This window comes from Chenopodium quinoa, unplaced genomic scaffold (genome assembly GCF_001683475.1).
Source record: "Chenopodium quinoa cultivar QQ74 unplaced genomic scaffold, ASM168347v1, whole genome shotgun sequence".
In the NCBI taxonomy this organism is placed as follows: Eukaryota; Viridiplantae; Streptophyta; class Magnoliopsida; order Caryophyllales; family Amaranthaceae; genus Chenopodium; species Chenopodium quinoa.
The window spans coordinates 6,708,490-6,731,532 of record NW_018745448.1 but is presented as its reverse complement, the minus strand read 5'-3'; the positions used below and the strand labels follow the sequence as shown (position 1 = coordinate 6,731,532).

Sequence of the window (23,043 nt, the reverse complement as noted above, 5' to 3'; positions counted from 1 at the left end):
TTGATATGAACCTACTTATATATTGCAACCTTCCAATGAAACCTCGAATCTCCTTCTCATTTTTGGGCGGTGGCATGGCCATGATCGCCTTTAATTTTGTGGGATCTATTTCAATCCCTTGAGAACTGATCACGTATCCAAGTAATTTGCCTGACGTGACTCTGAATGCACACTTTGCTGAATTTAATCTTTTGTTGTACTTGCGGAGTCTTTCAAAGAACTTGCGAAGTGCAATGATATGGCCTAGGCGATCTTTAGACTTAACGATCATATCATCGACATAGACCTCCACCTCTTTGTGCATCATGTCGTGTAACAATGCTGTTGCTGCTCTTTGGTAGGTGGCACCCGCGTTTTTTAACCCGAATGGCATTACCGTATAGCAATATGTACCCCATTGTGTGATGAATGTGGTTTTCTCCATATCTTCTTCAGCCATCAATACTTGATTATATCCGGCGTAACCGTCCATGAATGATAGGAGTGCATGGTTTGCTGTGTTATCGACCAGAATGTCAATGTGAGGTAGAGGGAACCCATCTTTTGGGCTTGCTTTATTGAGGTCCCTGTAATCAACACACATTCTGACCCTTCCATCCTTATTTGGAACTGGAACCACATTTGCTATCCATTCTGCATACTTGGATACTCTGATGAAACCTGCGGCCAACTGCTTTCTGATTTCTTCTTTGATTTTGAGAGCCACATCCGGTTTCATACGGCTCATCTTTTGTTTGACAGGCTTCATACTTGGAATGAGTGGTATCGTATGCTGAGCTATATCCCTGTCAATTCCTGGCATATCTTGGTATGACCAAGCAAATACATCAACAAATTCACTACGCAAGTTAATTAGCTCTTTGCGTTCATCTTGACTTAGTGTTAATCCAATTTTTACTTCTTTAACAGTCGTATCATTGGAAATGTTAACTGTTTCTGTATCTTTGATAACTGCCGTTTTATTTTCGTGTTCTTCCATTGCTTTTATTATTTCTTTGTCATTTTTATCATTATCAAGGAAATATTGATCAGGGTTAGGGGAATGACACGCATCGCAAGCAAAGGTACTCATTTAATTGAATTCATTGGCTAATACATCAAGAGGGGCAAGGTCAGCTGCGACCTCACCGGGACTAGAAAGAGATGACTCAACAAGAGACTCAGGATTGGACTCTATAGCAGAAAGAGGGTCAGCCTCAAACTCTAAGGACTCGTCTACAGATTAGACTCAGACTCGGACTCGGACCCAGACGACTCCGACTCATCAAACATAGGGCCTTCGCCAGTGGTTATTTCCAACTTTTCTCCGCTTGGTGTAGTGATCCTCAATGTCTTGCGCCATCCCCTTGAAATATTATCAGCTTGGACGATTAACTCGGAGGGGTCAAAATCCTTGTTTGCTACAACAGCTTGAACGAGCTCGGAATTATCAATGCATACGGGCTTATATTCATTCTTCTCCATTCCAAAAAGAAGGTTAATGCCCAGATCATCAGAGCTTGGGCTAGCTGGTTTCTCAGTTGTGAAGAGCTCTTCGTCTTCATTAAGAAAGTCACAATCGAGGAACATCTCGAACCCTGGTTCACGCTTCCCATCGTAGACGAATGGCTCAGGGAATTCATAGCATGGGAAGTCTTCCCCTTCTTTGATGTACTGGCCATTGAGGGTTAATGGATATGGATCCATGGCCATTTCCATCTTCATGATTCGAGCGTTGTTGCGAGCCTTCATCTTCAAAAGGGCTTGTTTCACATCTTCTTTTGTCGGCTTGAATCCCAAGCCAAAAGTATCCTTCTTGAGTGCACCAGGATGGTCCCAAAATTCAGCCATTTTCTTTTTGAGTCCGAGGGTCATTTCGGGGAAATGTCTTTGCTTCTTCAGAATGACATTAATATTGGTGTTTGAATAGGGATCGAAGTCGAGATGGCACTTTTCCTCTTCTTCAATTACGAGAACATCATCGAGTGAAAACCCCTAAAGATCTTCTTCTTCTTCGTCATGTTCGACATGGACGATAGGAGTGTCGATAACTTGAATGCGCATAGGAGAGGCATCAATGGTAATTGAAACCCCTCCGACTATGGCTTTCACTTTCTGGTGCAGCGATGATGGAATCGCCTTTAGCTCATGAAGCCAAGGGCACCCTAACAACAGATTGAAGGAGGCCTTAATGTCTACCACCTGAAACTTAGTGCGACGTTCAATGGCCCCAGTAGTTACGTTCAGTATGATAGTACCCACGGCTTGACGGCAAGTATTATCATAAGCGTGAATCCCTTGAGTGGAGGGAGTCAGTTCTTCATTCTTTATGCCCAACTTCTTTGTAGTACGGAGTGGGAACACATTGATTGTAGAGCCATTATCAACTAGGCTCATAGGAACATTCATCTTCCTACACACCACAGTGAGGTGTAAGGCCTTATTATGTTGGTCCCCTTCCGGGGGCAGATCCTTGTCAGAAAACGAAATCAGATTTCTAGTACTTGGCAATTCAGTAGTGAGAAAGTTGACCAGTCCTTGAGGAGTCATGTCATCATCAACTCCTATTTTCACCAGAGCATTCATCACAGTCTTTCGATGCTCGTGGGAGGTGGCCAAAAGCTTCCATACATTCATCTACACCTTGGTCTTTTGCAATTGTTTGACCACATCGCTGTTCACAGGGTCGATAGGATCAACTATCGGATGTGATTGTGGCGGAGGTGGAGGTGGACTAGGTTGTTGCAACCGTCTACTTCTGGTGAGAACCTTGACCTCAAAGTCTCCCCAAACATCTTCACTCGTGCCAAGAGATGAACATGATATATCCTTGAGATAGACGTCTTCATCGTCACTATCCTAAATTCCATTCACTTCTTCAAAACTCGAGACAAACACAACTTCCGGCAGAGGTTCATTCACAGGTTGAATGAGTATTGACGGATCAAAGGAGACTTCATCTCCCATGATAGCCAAAGCATCAGAAAGAGGACCTGTTTGAATGTTAGGCTTCTTGCCCCCTGGAGAGACATGAAGTTGATTAGCGTCAATTAGGTCTTGGATTGCATCCTTTAACCTCCAACACTTCTCAGTATTATGACCCTTACCTCGATGAAACTTGCAATAAGCATTAGGATCATAGCTAGCGATCCTATTCTCTGGTCGAGGTTCTGGAAATGGTCCAATTGGCATAATCAATCCTTGACCATGCAAACGGTCATAAGCAGCATCATAAGTCATTCCCAAAGGCGTGTAAACCCTCCTTTGCCTTTGGAATCTTTGAGGAGGAGCATTAAGGGCCAGCACATCATTGATATTGATATTGTTGGTAGCATTATTGGGCTTGGAAGACGAAGAAGGAGTGTCGTTGTTCTTGTTTTTCCAAGTGCTGTTATTACTGTTGCTACCAGCAGTCTTCATTAGTTTGTCCTCGATATTGATTCCAATATCATATACAGCTTCAAAGGTACTCAGAGGCAGAAACTTCAAGTGTTGCTTGTACTTATGAGTCAGATTGGCAATGAACAAGCGAACCATCTCCTTTTCCTTGGGGGGGATCCACCAAGAGCGCGGCTGTTTCCCTCCACCTGCTTAGGTATATGGTGAAGCCTTCATTCTCTTTCTGTTTGAGAATGGAGAGTTCATGTTCATAAGTCTTGGCTTGAATGTTACACTTGTAACGATTCATAAAGCTTTCAGCAACATCCTCCCAGGTCACGACATGTTTGGATTCCAAAGAGTAAAACCATTGTTGACAGGCATGCTCCAAGGAAAGAGGGAACATTGTAGGGAAGAGTGTCACATCTACTCCCTTAAGAGCCATAGTCGCAGAAAAATCCTTCAAATGGAAAAGCGGATTATCAGTAGGCTTGAATTTGGGAATATCAGCAATGGAAAACTTCTCAGGAAGCTTGTCCCTTATGGACGAAGAGGTGACAGGCTGTTCCACATAAGTGAATTCTTCAGAATTTTTTCTCTTCTGTTTCTTAATCTTGTCCATTACAGCGGTAGTGACATTGTTTTGATTGTCTTGCTCTACCGTGCTGACTCTAGTGGTGAGTGTCTGCATCATGTTAGACAATTTTTCAATTGTCTTGTTGAGGTTCTCGATGTCTTCCTTAGTAGCCATTGGTTGAAAGTAGACTGGAGATGGATATTGTGGAGATGATTGAGGTGGTTTCCTTGTACGCCTCTTTGGTACAAGAGGTTGTTGAGGTATTGACTCGAACCGTAACAATCTACCCCTGCTTCTTGACCAAGTGCTGCGACACCGAAACAAACACACCTTTAATGACCAAACTTATCCTTAACCCATCCGGAATGAATTTTTTTTAAAAAACTATAATTTTGAAATTCTTATTTGTTTATTTTTTTAAAAAAATATGGGAGGATACTATCCGACTTACTCCGAAAAAAAATGACACAAAAAACAAGACTATCCTAAAATACGGTAAAAAAGTAGTGCACGACTAAGGAAAAAAAAGTGTGTGAACACGATATGTGAGTGATTAAGTGAGGTTATGGATGCGTGTTTTGACCGTATAGCTAGACGTGACACCAAACTGGACACAACAACCACATACGTACGCACAAAAACCGAAAAAAGACTGACAGGACACTTTTCCTGGGCACAGTGTCACGGTGCTGACTGTCGTGACATGGTGCAATCTACCGTCAGACGGTAGAAAGCCCCGTGTCACGGCACTATTCACCGTGGCGCGGCAGAACATGCCGTGACACGATGCGCAGTTCCAGGTCAGTTTTGTGATTTTTCCAGATTTTAATCGATTTTAGGTCCGTACTAATTACTATGTGAAAATAAAAACCCTCGGTCATGGGTTAAACAAAAGAGTAAACACATGAAAGTTAGCACCAAACAACCACATAGCATTTAGGCACGATGATGTAAAAAAAGTTCGCAACCTAGAGTCAAGATCTATGTTCAACTATTGGTCAAGCTTTGGGTGTCAAAAGGGTACCATGGTTAAGAGTTTGGACGCGTTAGCAAGGCAGCCTCCCTTGAGGGTGTATGCCAACGGGCGGCTCCGCGAGTTCGTGATGAAATCGAACTCGACTCCATGGTTTGGGTGGATTTAATGACTCGGATGAACCCTTATTTCCATGAGCGTTTTTGGGTTGATAGAGCTTAAATCCCCCGGGGCTAAGACGCATGTAGAACACATATGTTTTTTTCAGAAAAATCGAAGGAAGTTGACTGTGAGAAGAGAAAATAAGCCATCGGACTGATTTTAGGGCTGTCGTGACACGACAAAAATTCCCGTGCCACGGTACTGTGCACCGTCAGACGGTGCACTGTACCGTGACACGGTAGATTTTCCCGTGGCACGGCAATCAGAAGATCTGACTGGTGCCCTGTTTTCCTTCGTGCGCAACCAAGTTATTCAATTTTTCCTATGGGACAGACCTGAATGCGACGTTAAAACGTCTATGCAGATGCAAAAATGCCAAATTAATCACATAATTTTTTTTTAAGAATCTTTCAAGTCTCATCCACTCATCTTAATTAGATATCGATCACTCAAATCGATAAATAACTAAGAATCCTCCCCAGTGGAGTCTCCAAATTGTAGGCGTCGTTCGAAGTGCGCCTACGTTAAAGCATGTGGTGAATATGCTTGGCACTCATAGGAAGTGGGAATTGACATAATACGATTAGGGACAAATAAAGTAGGGAGCCGCCAACAAGTTTTTAAGGAACTTGTAAACCGTTCACGGATCATAAAAGGCAACCACGATAAAGGGACAACGAAGGCAACAACGATTGACCCGTGAAGGTTACACCCCATTCATAATCCATGAGATTACTAACTCCATATGGTTCGGAACCACGAAAGGAGGATCGGGGATGATGGTACGAAGTGAGTCATGGAGTCACATTCGTCCGTATTGGCTTCTACTCGATTCTTATAGTGAAAAACATTCTTGCGATCTCAAAGGCATACAAACAAAAATTCAATTTGCTCCAAACTATTTTTAAGCTAAATTGGTTGAATATTAATGCAACACATAATTCTAAAATATTTGTGATCACTTGAATTAATTAACAAGATTAAAAAGGAACCTAAACCGGTTGTCCAAATTATCTTATTAGGCATGATTTTCATTTACATATTCCCTTTAAACATGCAATATAGTGATCAATAAATAATAATTGAATAAACATTAATATTGGAAGCAATTCAACAATAATTCCAACAATATAAAATCGTTAGAAAAATAATAGAAATAAAAGGAACATAATTCTTACTTTGATTCTGTTTGTTTGCAACTACAAAATAATAAATGAATTAGTAACTTCAAGGAAATAATAATAAAACAAAAATTAAATGAAATAGAATTGATTTTGGGCCAAACCCTCAAACAGTTCTACCTTTCACGCCTTGGCTTAAGGACAGAACCACGAGTAAAGTATGGACTCCTTTGAGCACTTGAAGAAGGAATTTTGAAATAAGAAGGGTAGACTAGTGTTTAAGCTAAAGCATAGAAGAGAGAAAAATAAACTAGAGAGTTAATTTATGCCCCGTACATCAGAAATGAGGGGGTATTTATAGAGAAAATGTGCTGAGGGAGCACACGGAACCCTAAAATGATAAAAACCCTAAAAAAAGTATCCCGCGACACGGCAAACTGTACCGTGACACGGGAAGTCCCATCGTCAGACGGGAAACATTCCCGTGACACGGTGCATTTTTAGTGTGACGCGGGAAATTTTCAGTAAACGGGGAAGAAAACGCGTTAAGGGTTTACGCGGAAAAAGACAAGGAATTTCCCGTGTCACGGCAGATTTCCCGTGTCACGGGAAATCCCACCGTCAGACGGGAATGATTCCCGTGACACGGTGGGTACCTGCCGTGGCGCGGGAATTCCCAGCCCGCTTTTCCGTCTAAATACATTTTTAACCCTAATTTCATTCGGCATTTTAAGTGCCGATTGATAATTTCGGGCCTTTTCTGACTTATTATTATTTGGGCTAAAATAAGAAAATAATTAATTAAAATAAATAAAAGGTTTGGGCTAAAAATTAAATAATAAATTTGGGCTGAAATTAAAACTATGCTTTTACCAAACATCAAGACTAGTCCATGGACCATTCAAAAATATGAATTTAATCAAATACAATTTTTTAAGCACTCTCGGGATTAAATACTGAACCCGACCAATAGTGGCGGTGAAAGGTTGTTCATCATCGGGTTTGGTTTTGGGGAGACATTTTTAGGTGTCTACAATTTCCGGCCTAAACGGCCAAGAAAACTAAAACCCCAGAAGAGATAGGAGAGAGAAAAAGAAAAAAAGGGCACAAACAATATTAATAATATTCAATTCTCTCACCTAGTGAACCCAACTTAAATCATATTTTATTAATTTCATATTATCTCTCCTCCAATTCTCTCCAATACTTTTGCTTTTTATAATTTTTTATTCTTCCACCTACCCCACTACCTCCATATTTTATTACATTATCTGATTTCTCCTAAAACGTCGTGCATAGAGAAATGGAGCAGGTATTTAAATAGGCAGGAAGTATGTGTTTACTTATTTCTTATTTCATACTTCATGCTTCTTCCGTTCTTTTTACCTTCACTAGCTTTGACTTTTACACTATTCACCACTCCTTTAACCGTTTTTTTGTGAATAATATGTAATGAAAAACATATTCATATGAGATCTTATTAAATTCGTCTTAATAATTACTATTATAATATACTTCCCTATTCTTTTTTACTCGACCCGCTTTGACTTTTACATTATTCATCACCTCTACTTTGCCGTCTTTTGTGAATAATATGTTAGGAAAGACATATTTATGTGGGATCTTTTTGAATTCGTCTCAATAAGTACTATCATAAAATATAACTTTTAGAATTTTTATTTATGGAGAATTAACGTCATTGATTGTTAAAGTTTTGCATTGGCAAACGTGATAAAAGAAACAAGTAAATTAAAAAAACAGAGAAAAATTAAAGTAATTGATTGTTAAAATTCTGCATTGCAATTAGCGTGATAAAAAGAAACAGAGGAGGTATTAAGAATTTTAACCTTCGTTCTTGTTAGCTGAATTAAACTAAACTGATATAACAATTTATTTAAATAGTAAAATCAATCTAGTAATTAGTTTATTTGTTTTGTTCAATTCCCTTTAAAAAAAATAAAAAAAATTGTTTTGTTCAATAATTATAGATAAATTAAGGGTAAAATACATGCAATGACGAATAAAAATGGGGAATTAATTATTAATTACGCAGTACATACTTCTAGTATGACAAATTTTGTGTTTTATAAATTTTTAACAAGCCTAATTCCGTATGTCCATACCTAAATATTTGGATCCGCCACTGCCTCTCACAAAAAAGAAGAAATTATTTGTCTTTTAATGGAGAAACGATTCTCATGGAAAAGAAGAAAAACCCTGCCATGTTTAGAAAGCCATAAGGGCGGTTGTGTAAATCGATCACATGATCCCCTAAAATTGAGAGGGAGGCTCTAATCACCACTTGAGCTATCTCTCACTCGCAGAGGGAAAAAATATCTCTAATAAGAGGATGAGTTATTATAAGCCAAAAAATAAAGAGAAAATATAGACAAAAACACAAATATTGGAGCTTTCCACCAGTAAAAATCGATGGAAGCCCTTTCTAAAATTCTACAATGGAGGCTAGCTAGCATAGGTTTAGAGAGGAAAGAGAACTTTTTATGCTTTAATTTATAGCCTGATATAAAAAAATTATAACATATTATCACAATAACAGCAACAATGATGATGATAATGATACAAATGGTGATTATGATAAAATGAACTGAAACTAAGTTAAAAATAAAGAATACATATTAATATGGCTCTAATAATATCTCATTTAATAGTTTAGTTTAGTGTAGAAGGTTAAAGTATAGTCAAATATGAAATTCATACCAAATAAGATCATTTGAATGGTATAAACCATGCTACCATTTTGTATTTTTTTTTTTCCCGTTTGTACCTTGTGAGCATATGAAAAATGAATGGTTATACTTTATTATATTCTCTAAAACTTAGGGTCTGTTCACATTTACTTAATTTCAGTTCAGTTCAGCTCTAATCAGTTCAGTTCAATTCAGCTCCAATCAGCTCAGTTCAGCTCCTAATTTTCCTCTCTCGTAAAATATTCATTTCAGCTCAATTCATTTCATTTTAGCTCCAATCAGTTCAGTAAATGTGAACATACCCTTAATCTCTCTGTTCGCCTATTCCTATTTTTTTACCTTTTGATTTTGCATTGGCCTTTAAGAATTAAGACTCGCCTTAAAATGTATATGTGTAGAAATTATTAAAATTTGATATTAATAAAATATACTATGAGACAAATCCAACAAAATCTCATATGACTATATTACTCTTATTGATTAATCTATTTATTTATAACGGGGCAAAAAAATAGAGACAAATAGAATAGTCTTATAAATAGACTTTTTGCTATTGTGGAAGTAGACTCCAACAAGTACAGTAGTACCAAATAATAAAGTAGATAGATGCTCTGTAGTAGATAGATGGCAGATGTGGATAATAAAATTTCACTATCATAATACGAAGTATCTCATTAGCTAAAACTCTATAGAACAATTATGTACAAAACATTTTAACCAACTTCATATTTGCCATATATAGGTAATACCCCATTTTGATTACTACATAAACACAAGATTTTGATATAATTATATTGTTATAATTATGTGATTTTTTTTTTTGAAAAAAAAGTATAATAATTAAGTGAATCTTGAAATATATGTAAACACAATATTTTCTTTTCAAATATTGAAAATATTTAGTACGAGTAACAATTTTCAAATTATAGTAACATCATTCAACATTTTTATCTCAGTTTCCTAAAAATTTGTAATATTATCTCGTTTCATATTATTTGCAACAATGAAACAGTTGCAAATAATATAAAACGGAGGATATATGATATTAAGTATAACCGTGGACACCAATACTTTCCTAGTTCCTACAAATGACCAAAATGTGAAATCTTATTACTACCCGTTTAGAAAAGAATAATGAGAAACAAAATTGGAATGAAATACAATGTAAAACAAGATTCAATTCACACCAACAAAAGTAGCCAAATTTTAAGCCGACTCAACAGTAAAACGCCGTATTCCACTACTCCAATTAACGGTTTTAACCAATCACTTACTCATAAAATTGAAATTAAAAATTAAATTAAAAAAAAAGGTAATTATATTTGCCGCCCCGCGACGCCATACCAGATTCTGTTATTATACGCGCAATCCCTTCAACACTCCTTCACTTTCTCTCTCTACTTTCTCTCTCCTTATTATTACTTCTCTTCACGTTCTTTCTTCTTACATCACCTCCAATCAATTCTCTCCACGTGTCTTGAACTAACCAATTCCAACCCCCCTTCACACTCCCCCAAATAACCGCACTGTCTTCCTCGAAAACCCCACTCTTCATTTTTAATTTTTAAAAATGCAAAAATCCACGTAATTAAACCCATCTCTTCCGACTTTCCTTCCACCCATTCTTATATAATCTCTCTCCTCCCCTTTTCCACTCTTTATTTTCTTCTCATCCCAAAAAAAGAAACTAGCCTTTAAAATAAAATCAAAATTTAAAATAAAATCAAAAGCTTAGAGAAAAAAATGGGAATGGCGGATTACTACGAAGTACTGAAAGTATCATCAACTGCAAACGAAGAGGAGTTAAGAAGAGCGTATAAGAAACTGGCGATGAGGTGGCACCCTGACAAACACCCAAGTGGCGCAAAGGGATTGGCGGAGGCCAAGTTCAAGCAGATCTGTGAAGCTTATGATGTATTAAGCGACGCTCAAAAGCGTCAGATCTATGATCTTTACGGTGAAGATGGTTTGAAATACGACGTCTCTTCTCCTTCCGCCGCTTTCGCCGCCACTTGCGGAGGCGCCGGCGGTGGTGGGAAGGGTGGGTCGTTTCAAAAGTATGGTAATGGAAATGGTAGGGTTGTTAATGATGATATATTTGATGGGTTTTTTGATGATATTGGGAGTGATAAAAGTGGGTCCCCTTTGAAAAAAGGAAATGATGAGAGTGTGAATCGGAAGTATAGTCGGAGTGCTACGGCGGCGAAGAAGGCGGAGCCCGTTGAGAATAAGTTGGTTTGTAGTTTGGAGGAGTTGTATAAGGGTTCTAAGAGGAAGATGAAGATTGCTCGTCTTGTTCCTGATTCTTCTGGGTATGTTTTTATTTCTTTTATTATATTCAGATGATTTTTTATTTTTTTTTAAATTTGAGATTATACAGTATTTGAGATTATATTGTTTGGTGTTGAGTTTAATTTTAGTGTCGTGATATGAAAATAATGTGGTCAGGATTCGACCTTTTGGTTCTTGGTTTTGTTCTGGTTGTTTTATTGATAGTGCCGTTCGTGTTAAAGAAAATTGTTAATGTGAAGAAAAAAAATGGTTAGAAGAAATTTTTCACTAAATTAGATCAAAATTTTGCTTATATGGGGGTAATTTTTACTAATTTGTCTAGTTCTGGTGGAGTTATTAAGGAAGAAAAATGATATAACCGAGATTTGACACTTGATTTGGTTTAATTTGGATGATTATTCCTTTTTGATAATGGGTGGTTGGATATTGAATTATTAATTTAAAATGGAATATAATGGAAGATAATTTTATAAGGGTTTTAGGTAGAAAGGGTTAGTTTAGTTTGTTGATTAATGATTGGTGTAAGTTAAAATTGTAAATTTGTAATTATAATGTTTTTTAAAATTTAAAATATAGGTCGAGTTGGTGGGCGATTTAATTTGAGTCAGTATTAGGACAAGAGGCCATGTGAAATGGACTGGCTCCGATCACATGTTTGAGTATTATTACCCTGTTTTTAAATAAACTAAAAAAAAAATTCATGTGAAGTAAATATCCTTATTATACGAGAGTACCATGTTTAATTCGTAAAATATAATCTGTATATATTTTTAATATGGTAAAATATATTCTGTATGACTTTATATATTTTTTTTATGGAAGTATTATTTGTGCTAAGAAAAGTTGTCACTACTATGGTTGAAAAGTGTTAAACAAAGATTGTATGAATAAAATTGTAAATTAAGTTCAAATTTTAAAATAAAAAATATGTTTTGGGGTATGAGGAAGTATTATTAATGCTAAGGCCTTGTTTGGTTGCCATAAGAAAACAAAAATGGGGGAAGTGAGAATTCATGGGAATTTCAACTTCCCACAAAACATGAGAAATAAATTACCTAGCCCCACTAGGTAAACCAAAATTCATGGGAATTCTAATTTCCCTTATTGCTAACCAAACACATTAAAGAAATTCCTAGGAATTTCATTAAGGAATTAACTTCCCATGAAGTATAAATTCCTATGGGAATTAAATTCCCACATCAACCAAACAACACCTAAGTTTATAGGTGACCCTGTAATGAAGGAAGTCTATTATAGTCCCCACTTATCATTTTGGTCTCCTTTGGTACAAATTGTATTAATTGCTAAAGGGATCACAATTTTACTCGAATTCAACATTCGGAATTCTAAAATTACATAATTTAACTGTTCGGTGATTAATTGTCAGTTTTAATAAAGAAATTTAAACCACGAAAGTATTTGTCAGCATGGGAAGAGAAAATATAGAAAATCACAAGGGCACATTTGTCATTTTCATAGATTTGTATATGGAAAATAGCCTAAATTTTAAAAGTAAAATCAAGAATCAAAGTGAGAGGAATCAAAAACTGATGTACTGTAATTATCTTTTTTTTTTACCTGGTGACCTTATTTTATCCAGCAAGTGTGGATCTCACGTTTATGGTTAAATTCCTGTTGACTGGTCATTGATAATTGCTGTACTTGGTAGATCAAAAGTGGGTTACTACTTACTAGTAGAATCTTGTGGTAGGTCAACTGTCTGGATTGCGAAAGTTATACATGGTGGCAAGTAGTATGACATTATTCTTCTGATTAGATTAATTTCATCATGAAAGTAGAAATTAAGATGGGTTTGCAATCGGTATGTGATTGATTAAAGTGAGGTTAGATGAGAGCGAATAAACATTCAATCTTGTAATTGTTTCAAGTAGCTAACATGTTAGCGTTTAGCTTTATCTTCTTACCTATGCTTCAAATTTGGATTTTATTTGAGGGACTAGTGTTCTAGTTACTTTATATTCCCCTGCATCAACTTATCTTTACTGTGTGCTGTAATCAGTTGATTGTGGCCATTCTGTAAAGATTAAGGATCAAGCTTAAAATTTTCACAGTTAAATAAGCCTTGTTTTACCTAAAAATGTGTTTTAAGATAATCGAAAATCTGACATTAGCCCAGGAAATCTTAGTTTTTCTCTCTTGTATAGTTGTGTGTGTGGTCTGACAGTAGGCTGTAATGACTTCCGCTCTTGTTGTCTAATCATAAATGGAATAATGGATCTGATTGTTTTGTTAGCATTCACTAGGAATCATGATTTGTTTTCAGGATTGTACATTTGCAAGTTGCAAACATGTATTCGTGAGACCTGTCTTTCATTGTTTGGCATTATTTGCAATAGTGTCGATCCTTTCAGCAATAGTGTTAGTCGGCATGTCATTTCTTGGGGCTTCATGTCCTGATGTTTTGTAGACAAGATCAACTATCTGAAATTGACCATTTGTCTCTTTATAAAGCATGAACTGACTCGTTGATAATCCATTTTGCAGCAAGGCGACGACTGTTGATGAGGTACTGGCAATTGATATTAGGCCTGGTTGGAAGAAAGGCACAAAAATCACTTTCCCGGAGAAAGGCAACCAAGAACCTGGCCTCTTGGCTGGTGATCTTATATTTGTTATTGACGAGAAACCTCACCAGACTTTCAAGAGGGATGGAAACGATCTTCTGGTCAACCTGAAAGTGTCTCTGCTGGAGGCTCTTACTGGTAAAACAGTGACTCTTACAACCTTGGACGGAAGAAATCTTGAAATTGAAGTCTCAGACATTGTAAAACCAGGCCATGAAGTCGTGATCACAGGTGAAGGAATGCCAATATCCAAGGAACCTAAAAAGAGAGGAAACTTAAGAATCAAGTTCGATGTTAAGTTCCCATCGAGGCTATCTTCAGACCAGAAAGCTGATCTAAGGAGGGTACTCGGCAGAAGCTCATGATCGAATGTTTATAAGTATAAAAAAAAACTGGTTTTTCTGCACAAGTATAATTTAATTAACACTGACAGTAAATGTAAATAGGTCAAGTGTTTTGTTGGAAACTTAAATCTTTTTTTTCGAGAGTTTCTTCATAACTGTGCATACTAGGAAGTTTGCAGGTTTACGGTTGTTGCCAATAGCGACGAATATTTACAGCAAGTTAGTGTAGTGAGATGCTGGGAGAGGCAAGTTTGAGCTTCATCACCTCTTTTATGCGAAGTTTGTATATCGGTACACTAGTGTTTATTGTTTTTTTTGCTTTCTTGTGGTTATTTTTGCCTGGAAAATCCTTAAAATGTAATGCTAAGAATGGGTTGCATTTCTTCAATGTCTCAGTTGGCATTATTGTATCTTTTTCTGTGTCTGGTATACCAAATTCCGTGGTGTCGCTTTTGGTTCTTTGTTAACCTCCGTTTTTTTTTTTTTTTTTTTTTTTTTTTTTTTTTTGAATAATGGTGTTAACCTCCATTATTTGTGTTCACTGTTACTCTGTAAAAAGCAGTCACAATAATTAAAGACAATGTATAAGATCAAGGCTACATTCAATTTCACTTATTAAAGCAATGTGGACTGGGGAGTAATTTGCTTATTTCAAATGTTCAATTAAATTAAAATGAGATCACGCTCTTATATTTTGATTTGCATTTGCCTATTGTTAAATATATTAAGTTACCTTTAATTAATTTCATGGTAAAAAAATATGAAATTTTACATTCATATTAGACCGGATTAATTTAAGCCCAACCCGTTGACCAGCCCGATTTAAATTTTTTTTTGGCAGGCATAGAAATGCGAAATTTAAGTTTATTTTTTGGTCCGGCTTGAAAAGTCCACATGGCTTGGCTAGTTTGTGCGGGTTTGAGCACATAATTTTCAGCCCGTTAAGTGGGTTGATTTTTTGACCTTGGCACGGCTCGAACCCGGCTCGTCCTGCCTAATTATCACCTCTAATTCATATACATTTATATTAATATATATATGATTATAGTGACATTTAAATTAATAGTGTACAAATAGATCAAAGTTGTAAAATTATAAAATTATTTAAAAATAGATCATACAATTACAATTCAAATCAGATCGATTGACTGTTATGAAAACAATATTTTCAGATATTTATATAAAATTAATCTCCCAATACAGCAATAATACAAATCTCACAAAAAAATAATCTTAGCAAAATCTTCAAAAAGCTCATTTGGAATCATACAAAATCTCATAATTTACAAGTTTATAACTTTCCTTGAGCCTAAAAAAAGTAATGCAAGCTCATTAAGAAAATACATACTAGTGTACTTGTATTTTGTATATTTGTATTAATTTTTTTATATAAAAAGTCGTTCTTAATCTTACAAGTTACAATTCACTAGGGGTGAGCATGGGACGGGTACCCGTACCATTAGTACTAACGGTTCGGGAACCCGATAACCAATATCATTAAAAGTGATATCCATAACCCGAACCGATAAGTTCGAGTACCCGGTCTTCGGGTACCCGGATTTTCGGAACGGTTATCGGGTACCCAATAAAGTATCCAATAGTGATAATTAAACTTAAAAAATTAGTTATTATGATATTTTTTAACACTAATTAACAACAATACCACATGATCTTGACCAAATTATTAATAACATTACTAATTATTGATATTATATAGTGATTATGAAGTAATGTAAGAGTTTAAATATTGAAAAGATAGATTTAAGTAAGAAAAAAAACAAAATAATTGCTTATCAGAACGGAACGGGTAACCGTTAATTTTAAAATAATACCCAAAAACCATACCCGATAACAAATTATCGGAATGGGTACCCGAACTGTTATGATTATCAGATCGGGTACCCTAATTTTCGAAACGGTAACGGAACGGATTTTCGGTAGTTTTGCTCAGCCCTACAATTGACAACAATCATACAAATCTGAGATGACAAAAAAAAATTGATCTTAGTAATATCTTCTGACAATAGCTTCTCTCCTATTGTCGGCTAATTATTCAAAAATGGAAAGTACAATGCTACTTGGACCCAAAAACGAACAAAAGAGTATATTGCATCCATGTCCATCAAATCTATGAACCACATGGTTGCTTGATTCTTGCTAGTATGGTGAATTGGTGTCTAAATCTATATCTTTAACATGTTTTTAACTTATTTGGTCTTCTATTTTTCTTACATGTACAAGGGACCTATCCCTCTCTTTGTTTATTGGAGTTCAAATTTCTATTTTTATATATTTCAATATAATGAAGATTTATAATTGCCATAAGAAAATAAGCAAACCTAATTTCCTTTTGTCATAAATCATAATGCAGGGTAGGTACCAGTTTCCTAAGAAGATTTTGGTACATATATGTCGTATATGTTGGTCCAAAATTGTAAATAAGATGTGGCCAGCTTTCTATGAAATTTTATATTATCTTAACACTAACTTATATATGTGGCTAGTCACACATTATGTCCAAGCCGTCAGCTAATTAGTATGGGATAATCCGATTAGTGTTATAGAGTTAGGTTACTCTGTTAAAATTATAGGGGTTAGTTACTAATTTAAGGGGTTACTTTGTGAATATTGTAGGGGTTACATTATTATCTAAGGAATACTTAATAAGTATGGGCTATTTTGTCAGTGTTATAGGAGAGTAGGAGATACTCTCCTTTTTACAAGCAGTCAAATAGTGTGACCAACTGTACATAAAACACATTGTTATATCAAGTAGCTATTTAACAATATATTTCATGATAATATTTGTGTTTCATACGTTATTAAAAATTAATGGTCAAACTTAGTATAACAATCATAAAAAAAGTCAATCGTATCAATTATTTAAGAAAAGAAGGAGTAACTGAATGTTAACTAATTCATTTAGCTTTATTTAGTGGTAGGGTGCGTGCCTTACTATGACACAAGCTAGCTCCACCTATGAATTATTTGTTAAAGTTGAGTTATTTGAGATTAGTTAACTAACTCGATTTATTATGGAAAAATTAGAAAAAATAATCCCAACTTTCATCAATTTTGCTACAATAATCCCAACTTTGAATTATTTTGGAATAATCCGAACTTTAGGGGACACGGAGTATTTTTTTTCTTCAATCCCAAACCGGTCAACAGAAGTCAATATTATATCAGGTCACTTGACACGTGTCAAGCCCTGATTGGTCCAAAAAATATAAAAAAAAACCCCAAAACTAACCAACCACCAGTCAGCCTCCCCTTCCCCCACTAGCCATCCTAACCACCACCTCACGGCCAACCTGCCACCCCTTTGTCGCCGACCAGCTGCGTGAAACAACCTCCACCGCGTCGCCGTCTTCCTCCTTCCCCAAAACAACCCCCATTCCCCACGAAACCACCTTCCCGAAACTCGAAACCACCTCCCCGAAACCCCAAATCCACCAACGAAACCTCTCCCACCGCCAAAAACCCCCAATCGTTCCTCTCACCACCCCGAAACCCTAAGCGGCTAGGGTTTTTGACGGTGGGGAGGAGTTTTTGGGGGGTTTTTGAGAGTGGGAGACTAGATTTAAGCGGCGATTTCGAGTGGAGGAAATTGGGGGAAATAGGAGAAACAGCGAGGGGGAAGGGGGAAACCGGCGCAAGGGGAGGGGAAAGAGGAAACCGGCGCAGGGGGAGGGAATTAGCGCCGCCGTTTAGGGTTAAATTGGTGGTTTTGGGGGTTGGTTTGTGGTTTTTGAGGTGGCTGGTGGCTGAGATTTTGGGGGTTGGTTAGTTTTTTTTTTTTTTAGAAATTGTTTTAGCCATTCAGTAGTGACATGTGTCACTTCAAAAAGTAAAAAAAAAAAAAATTAACCCATTCAACCAGTTACCGGTTTTTGGGATTGAAGAAAAAGAGGAACCCCTAAAGTTCGGATTATTCCAGAATAATCCAAAGTTGGGATTAATGTAGCAAAATTGATGAAAGTTGGGATTATTATTTCTAATTTTTCCTATTTTGAAAATATATATTGTGACCAGTCTAACAAGATCACATATGACTATATTTTCATTATGTATATAGCACTAAACATGGTAAAAAAAGAGTGTGTGAATAGTGCTAAAGTCAAAATGTGTCAACTAATAGAAAACGCAGGTATTATATGTTACCTATCATTATTATTCTAGATAATTAAATATATTGTACTCCATAGTTGAGTAGAAAACAACCGCGTTAATTTTGACCTAATACAAAGTTTGATCACTAGTCCAAGTTCCAATGAAACGGGTCGAATGCTAAAAATTTGGAGACCTTATGCTAGACTTGGTTTGAATAAACCAATCCAAAACCCCAAAAAAACAAATATAATAAAGAAAAAATACACTTTAATAATCCCAACTATGGGCGATTAACTATTAATAATCCCAATTAAGGTTTATTATCTAATAATCCTAACTATGGGGGTAGTTTGTCTCCAATAGTCCCAACCGGTCAACGATGGGTCAATGACCTGTTATAATAGGTGACCATGACACGTGTCAACACGTGAATGGTCCAAAATTAAAAAAAATAAAATTAAAAAACATAAAAACATTATAAAAAAAATTAAAAAAAGGAAACCCCTCTCCCCTTGCTAGAAGCAACCCCACCGCCACCCATTACCACCGCCACCCATTACCACCGCCTTCGGCGGTACCAGAGCCCGACCACCCAGCCACACCCTTTCCCCTAAACCACCTTTCGAAATCCCAACACCACCCGTGCTCCACTCTTCCAACCACTAGCGCTTCACTCCGCATCTCCAACAACGAAACCACCAAACTGTCGCTGCTGCTCGCCAACCACCAAACGCCCAACCATCGTTACCAACATCAGCCCTTAATCCCCTCACCACCAAATACAACCTGCTCGAAATTGGTGTTTGGAATTGCTGGAATTTGGGTTGGTGTTACGAATCGACGATCGCGAGCAGGGGTTACTATCGTTTAGTGTTCGATTGTTGTTGAAATTTGGGTTGTTGGTGGCGGAATTGGAGGTTGTACTGTTGCGGTTGGTGTGTTGAAAGGTTGCTTGTGTTGGTGCGGTAAAGGGGTTGCGTCTGGGTGTGGGTGTGTTTGCAGCTTATGGGTTAGGTGAGTGAGGGGTTGCGATGGTGGAGAGAAGTTGTCGTGGCTGGCTAAGGTGGTGGAGAGAAGTTGTGTGTGTGGTGGCCTAGTGGGGAAAATCGTGGCTGGTGGTCGGGGGTTGGGCTTGGAGGTTGTTCGGTGGTCGGGGTTAAGTCAGGTGGGGGTTTCGGTGGTCGGGGGTTCGACTGGGAGGTTGTTTGGTGGTCGGGTATAAATCAGGTGGGGGTTTCGGTGGATGGGGGTTGGGCTGGGAGGTTGTCCGGTGGTTGTGGATAAGTCAAGTTGGGGGTTGGGCTGGTGGTTGGGGCTGACAGTGGTGGAGGGGGGTGGCTAACATAATTTTATTTTTTTTGGATTATGTTTTATTTTAGGAAATGAATTATGTTTTTTTTTTATTTTTATTTTTTAAATATTAAGCAATGACGTGCTGACACGTGTCTTTTTTTAAAAAAAAAAACCTTTCACCATGTTGCTGATCATCAGGACTACTCTAGGCAAACTACCCCCATAGTTAGGATTATTAGATAATAAACCTTAGTTGAGATTATTAAAAGTAAATCACCCGTAGTTGGGATTATTAAAGTGTATTTTTCCTTCAAAATATCAACTTTTTATAAGTTTTACTTATTGCTAATTAAAGATATTAATAGTTGAATTTGTGGATGGACAAACATGACTAAAAAAACGTGTCAACTAAAAAAAACGGAGGAAGTATTTAGCAATAATCTTGCTACTATTTACAAATTGGAAAATCTTCTAAATTGTATCCAATACATAAGAAAAAATTGATAGTCTTTGGTCTAGTCAAATCTTGTTTTGGATCAATAAACAATCCAATATTAGGTCCAATTAAATCAAAACGAGTTATTTGCAAGTCATTGATATAGGATAATAATATGTTATTAACATTCAATAATCAAAGCAGGCCATTTGGAGTCATCATTAAGTACAATCACGATCCATTTCAACTTATTTTAAGTGCAATTAGTTTTGTCACTTCTAAATTACCCATACTTAATTACGTACCATCACAAAATATTATTTTGCCTTATTCTTAAATGTTCCAATAACAATCTCCCCTCTTTTAAATTGGTGTAAACATAAAATTGGTGTAAACATACATGATCTACATTCAATATAACATTATAATAAATGAATAATATCATACGGCAAAACAGTACGTAGGACATACAATGATCAAAGCCATTTATAATAGTGATAGCGGTAGCAAGAAAGTTGGGCAGTATGGTCTTTAATTGTATATTGCATAGTTTGTGATTGAGAAAAGAGATTACGAAGCGTAGGATAAATTTGAATGGTTGTAAGAAGGCCTAATTAAGGTACTTCGTCCATATTCTATATTTCATATTTAAGGCTAGATGATGATGATAGGAGTATAATAGATATGATAAGATGTTGTGTATTCGTTATGTCCCATTTCTTTAATTTGATTTGGCTTCAGTTGCACTTGATGAGACTTGTCCCAACCTTAATTGTTTGACATTGACTTCAATGTTACCCTTTTTATCTAGATCTATTCTATTATCTAGAAGTAGTGGTTAATCAAAGGAGATCAAACCCCAATTGCTCCCCTCTCAGTATATATGCTATATCAGCGGTAGCGTGTTATTTCATAAAAGAAAATTTTCTTTTAATTAGGGAAAATACAAGTTAATTTGTCAGATAAACGAATTTTTGTTAATTTGATGACATTTTTGTAAATATATTGAAAAAGCAGGGTTATTTATTCAGTACTTTTGATGAATTGTTCAATTACTGTTTGTTTTTTGCTTTTACTGTTTGGTGAGGAAATTACATATGTGTACCCTTTAACGAACTAGTATATGAAAAAACGCATATACCCCTCCACTGGTACTTGAAAAGACAATTATACCCCCAAATAAAAATTTGTTTATTTAGGGAATTGACTGGGTATCCCTCTTTTAATTATACTATTGATAGCATGCCAATCAAGCACGAAATAAAAAAAATTATCTTTTTTTTTTTTGGAAAGATAAAAAAAAAAAATTATCTTCAATCAATACTAATTAAGCAACATGATATTGGGTGTGTTCGACACTAGCTTTTAAGTAGCTTTTAGTGGTTTGACTTATTTACTAAAAATTTGAGTGTTTGGAAATGTAGTGGTGAGAGTAGAGTTTCGTGGTTATTGGAGTAGCTTTTGTGAAAAGTTAATATTATTAGCTTTTGAAAACTGAAAAGCTAGTAGATGTTGAAAGTTTTCTTCTATATTTGTAGAATTTTAAGAACTGATAGCTAGTCAACAACTAGTTTACCAAAAACTCATATTTAAATTATCTATCTTTACAAGTTAACAACTATCTTTATAGCTATATTTTGCCCAACATACGATTTTTATTAGATTTCAATAGAGAAAATTAAAGAAATTTTAATACTTCCTTTGTTATGAATTACTTGCAACAAAGGGGTATTATTTGTGAGACATTAAATATTCCTTTGTTATGAGTAATATGTAAAGGAGGGAATTCAGTATTTTTTTTCTTTTGCAAATTGATATGTTCATGCATGGACAGGGTTCTAATTAAAATTATTGCGGAATCGGATACACTGATGACCTTTTATTGGCTAATATTTACTCTGTACTCGGGTAGTTAATTAAAAGCAAGGTCTAAGAGTAGTGGTGGGTCCTACATACACCAAATGAAATTAAAAAGTTCTTTAATAAATTAAAAAATTAAAGTAAGTTTTGACAATTACCATCTTGTTATTGGCTAATATTTACTCTGTACTCGGGTAGTTAATTAAAAGCAAGGTCTAAGAGTAGTGGTGGGTCCTACATACACCAAATGAAATTAAAAAGTTCTTTAATAAATTAAAAAATTAAAGTAAGTTTTGACAATTACCATCTTGTTATGAAATATTGTATGGATATCCATTATCCTCCTTTATCATTTCGGAATGTTCTAGAACTAGGGTATATTGTTATCTAAGCAAACCCTAGTTATATTGTATGTATATATATATCCCCTCTCTATGGAATAATATAGACTGATCTATTCTCTCCCCAATTTCTCTTCTTTCTCTTTAATTTTATAACACGTTATCAGCACCAAAGCTCTAATCAATATGTAAATTTTATTGTTGATTTCTTAGGTTAATGATTAATTCGTTGTATACTGAATGTGCTAAATTATACTCATTATTATCTTGTTGTGTCGCATCTTGGGAAGAGATTAAAAGGAGATTAATGTTGACCATGGGTTTTGATCTTTTAATAATGAAATCACATGTTTCAAGAATGTCATATCATTCCCAATCCTCATTAATTAATTTGGGTCTAGTACAAGGAGTCTCATGGTATTAATAATTTGGAATGTTAATGGTAGTGCCGCTTTATTTAATTACAAAGAACTGCTCGTATTATTTTTCGGTTACATTGGTTTGTTTATCTTGAATCATCTTTCTCATATATCCATAATATAATAGATTAGCCTTAATCAAGGGCTATACTTTAATTTCTTTTCATTTACGTTTTCATGAGTTACAGGCTAGCAGATGACGTTGACAACATGAAGTTGACGATAAGGCTGGTTTTTATGGTGGGAAAGGTTTTGATATCAGGAAAGTTCATTCTCGACTATCTTGTTATTGTTAATTTTAAACCTTTACCTAATATGTTTATATTGTTTCCCAAATTTTCGTATTTTTATTATTCCTAGAGTTCAATGAGCAATTTGGGAATAGTTGGATTTGATGCAGAAAATAACTAATTAGTAGTTTTGTTTTGACTATGAGTTTTGTTTATTTTGAATCTAAAAGAG

The 23,043-nt window shown here is 35.8% G+C and overlaps 1 protein-coding gene across 1 annotated transcript; it reads left to right on the top strand.

The window, feature by feature from the left end:
* Positions 1 to 10,552: 10,552 nt before the first annotated feature.
* Positions 10,553 to 14,580, top strand: LOC110713843 (dnaJ homolog subfamily B member 1-like). The gene is made up of 2 exons (XM_021892278.1): positions 10,553 to 11,210; positions 13,696 to 14,580. Exons 1-2 carry the CDS (start codon positions 10,642 to 10,644, stop codon positions 14,138 to 14,140), a joined length of 1,014 nt encoding a protein of 337 aa, XP_021747970.1. The 5' UTR covers positions 10,553 to 10,641; the 3' UTR covers positions 14,141 to 14,580.
* Positions 14,581 to 23,043: the final 8,463 nt, after the last annotated feature.

Excerpts from the sequence above, each read along its gene's own strand:
- LOC110713843 (XM_021892278.1), top strand. The coding sequence starts at position 10,642 with ATGGGAATGGCGGATTACTACGAAGTACTGAAAGTATCATCAACTGCA. Across the intron at positions 11,211-13,695 it reads CTTGTTCCTGATTCTTCTGG|CAAGGCGACGACTGTTGATG; the intron begins GTATGTTTTTAT and ends TCCATTTTGCAG.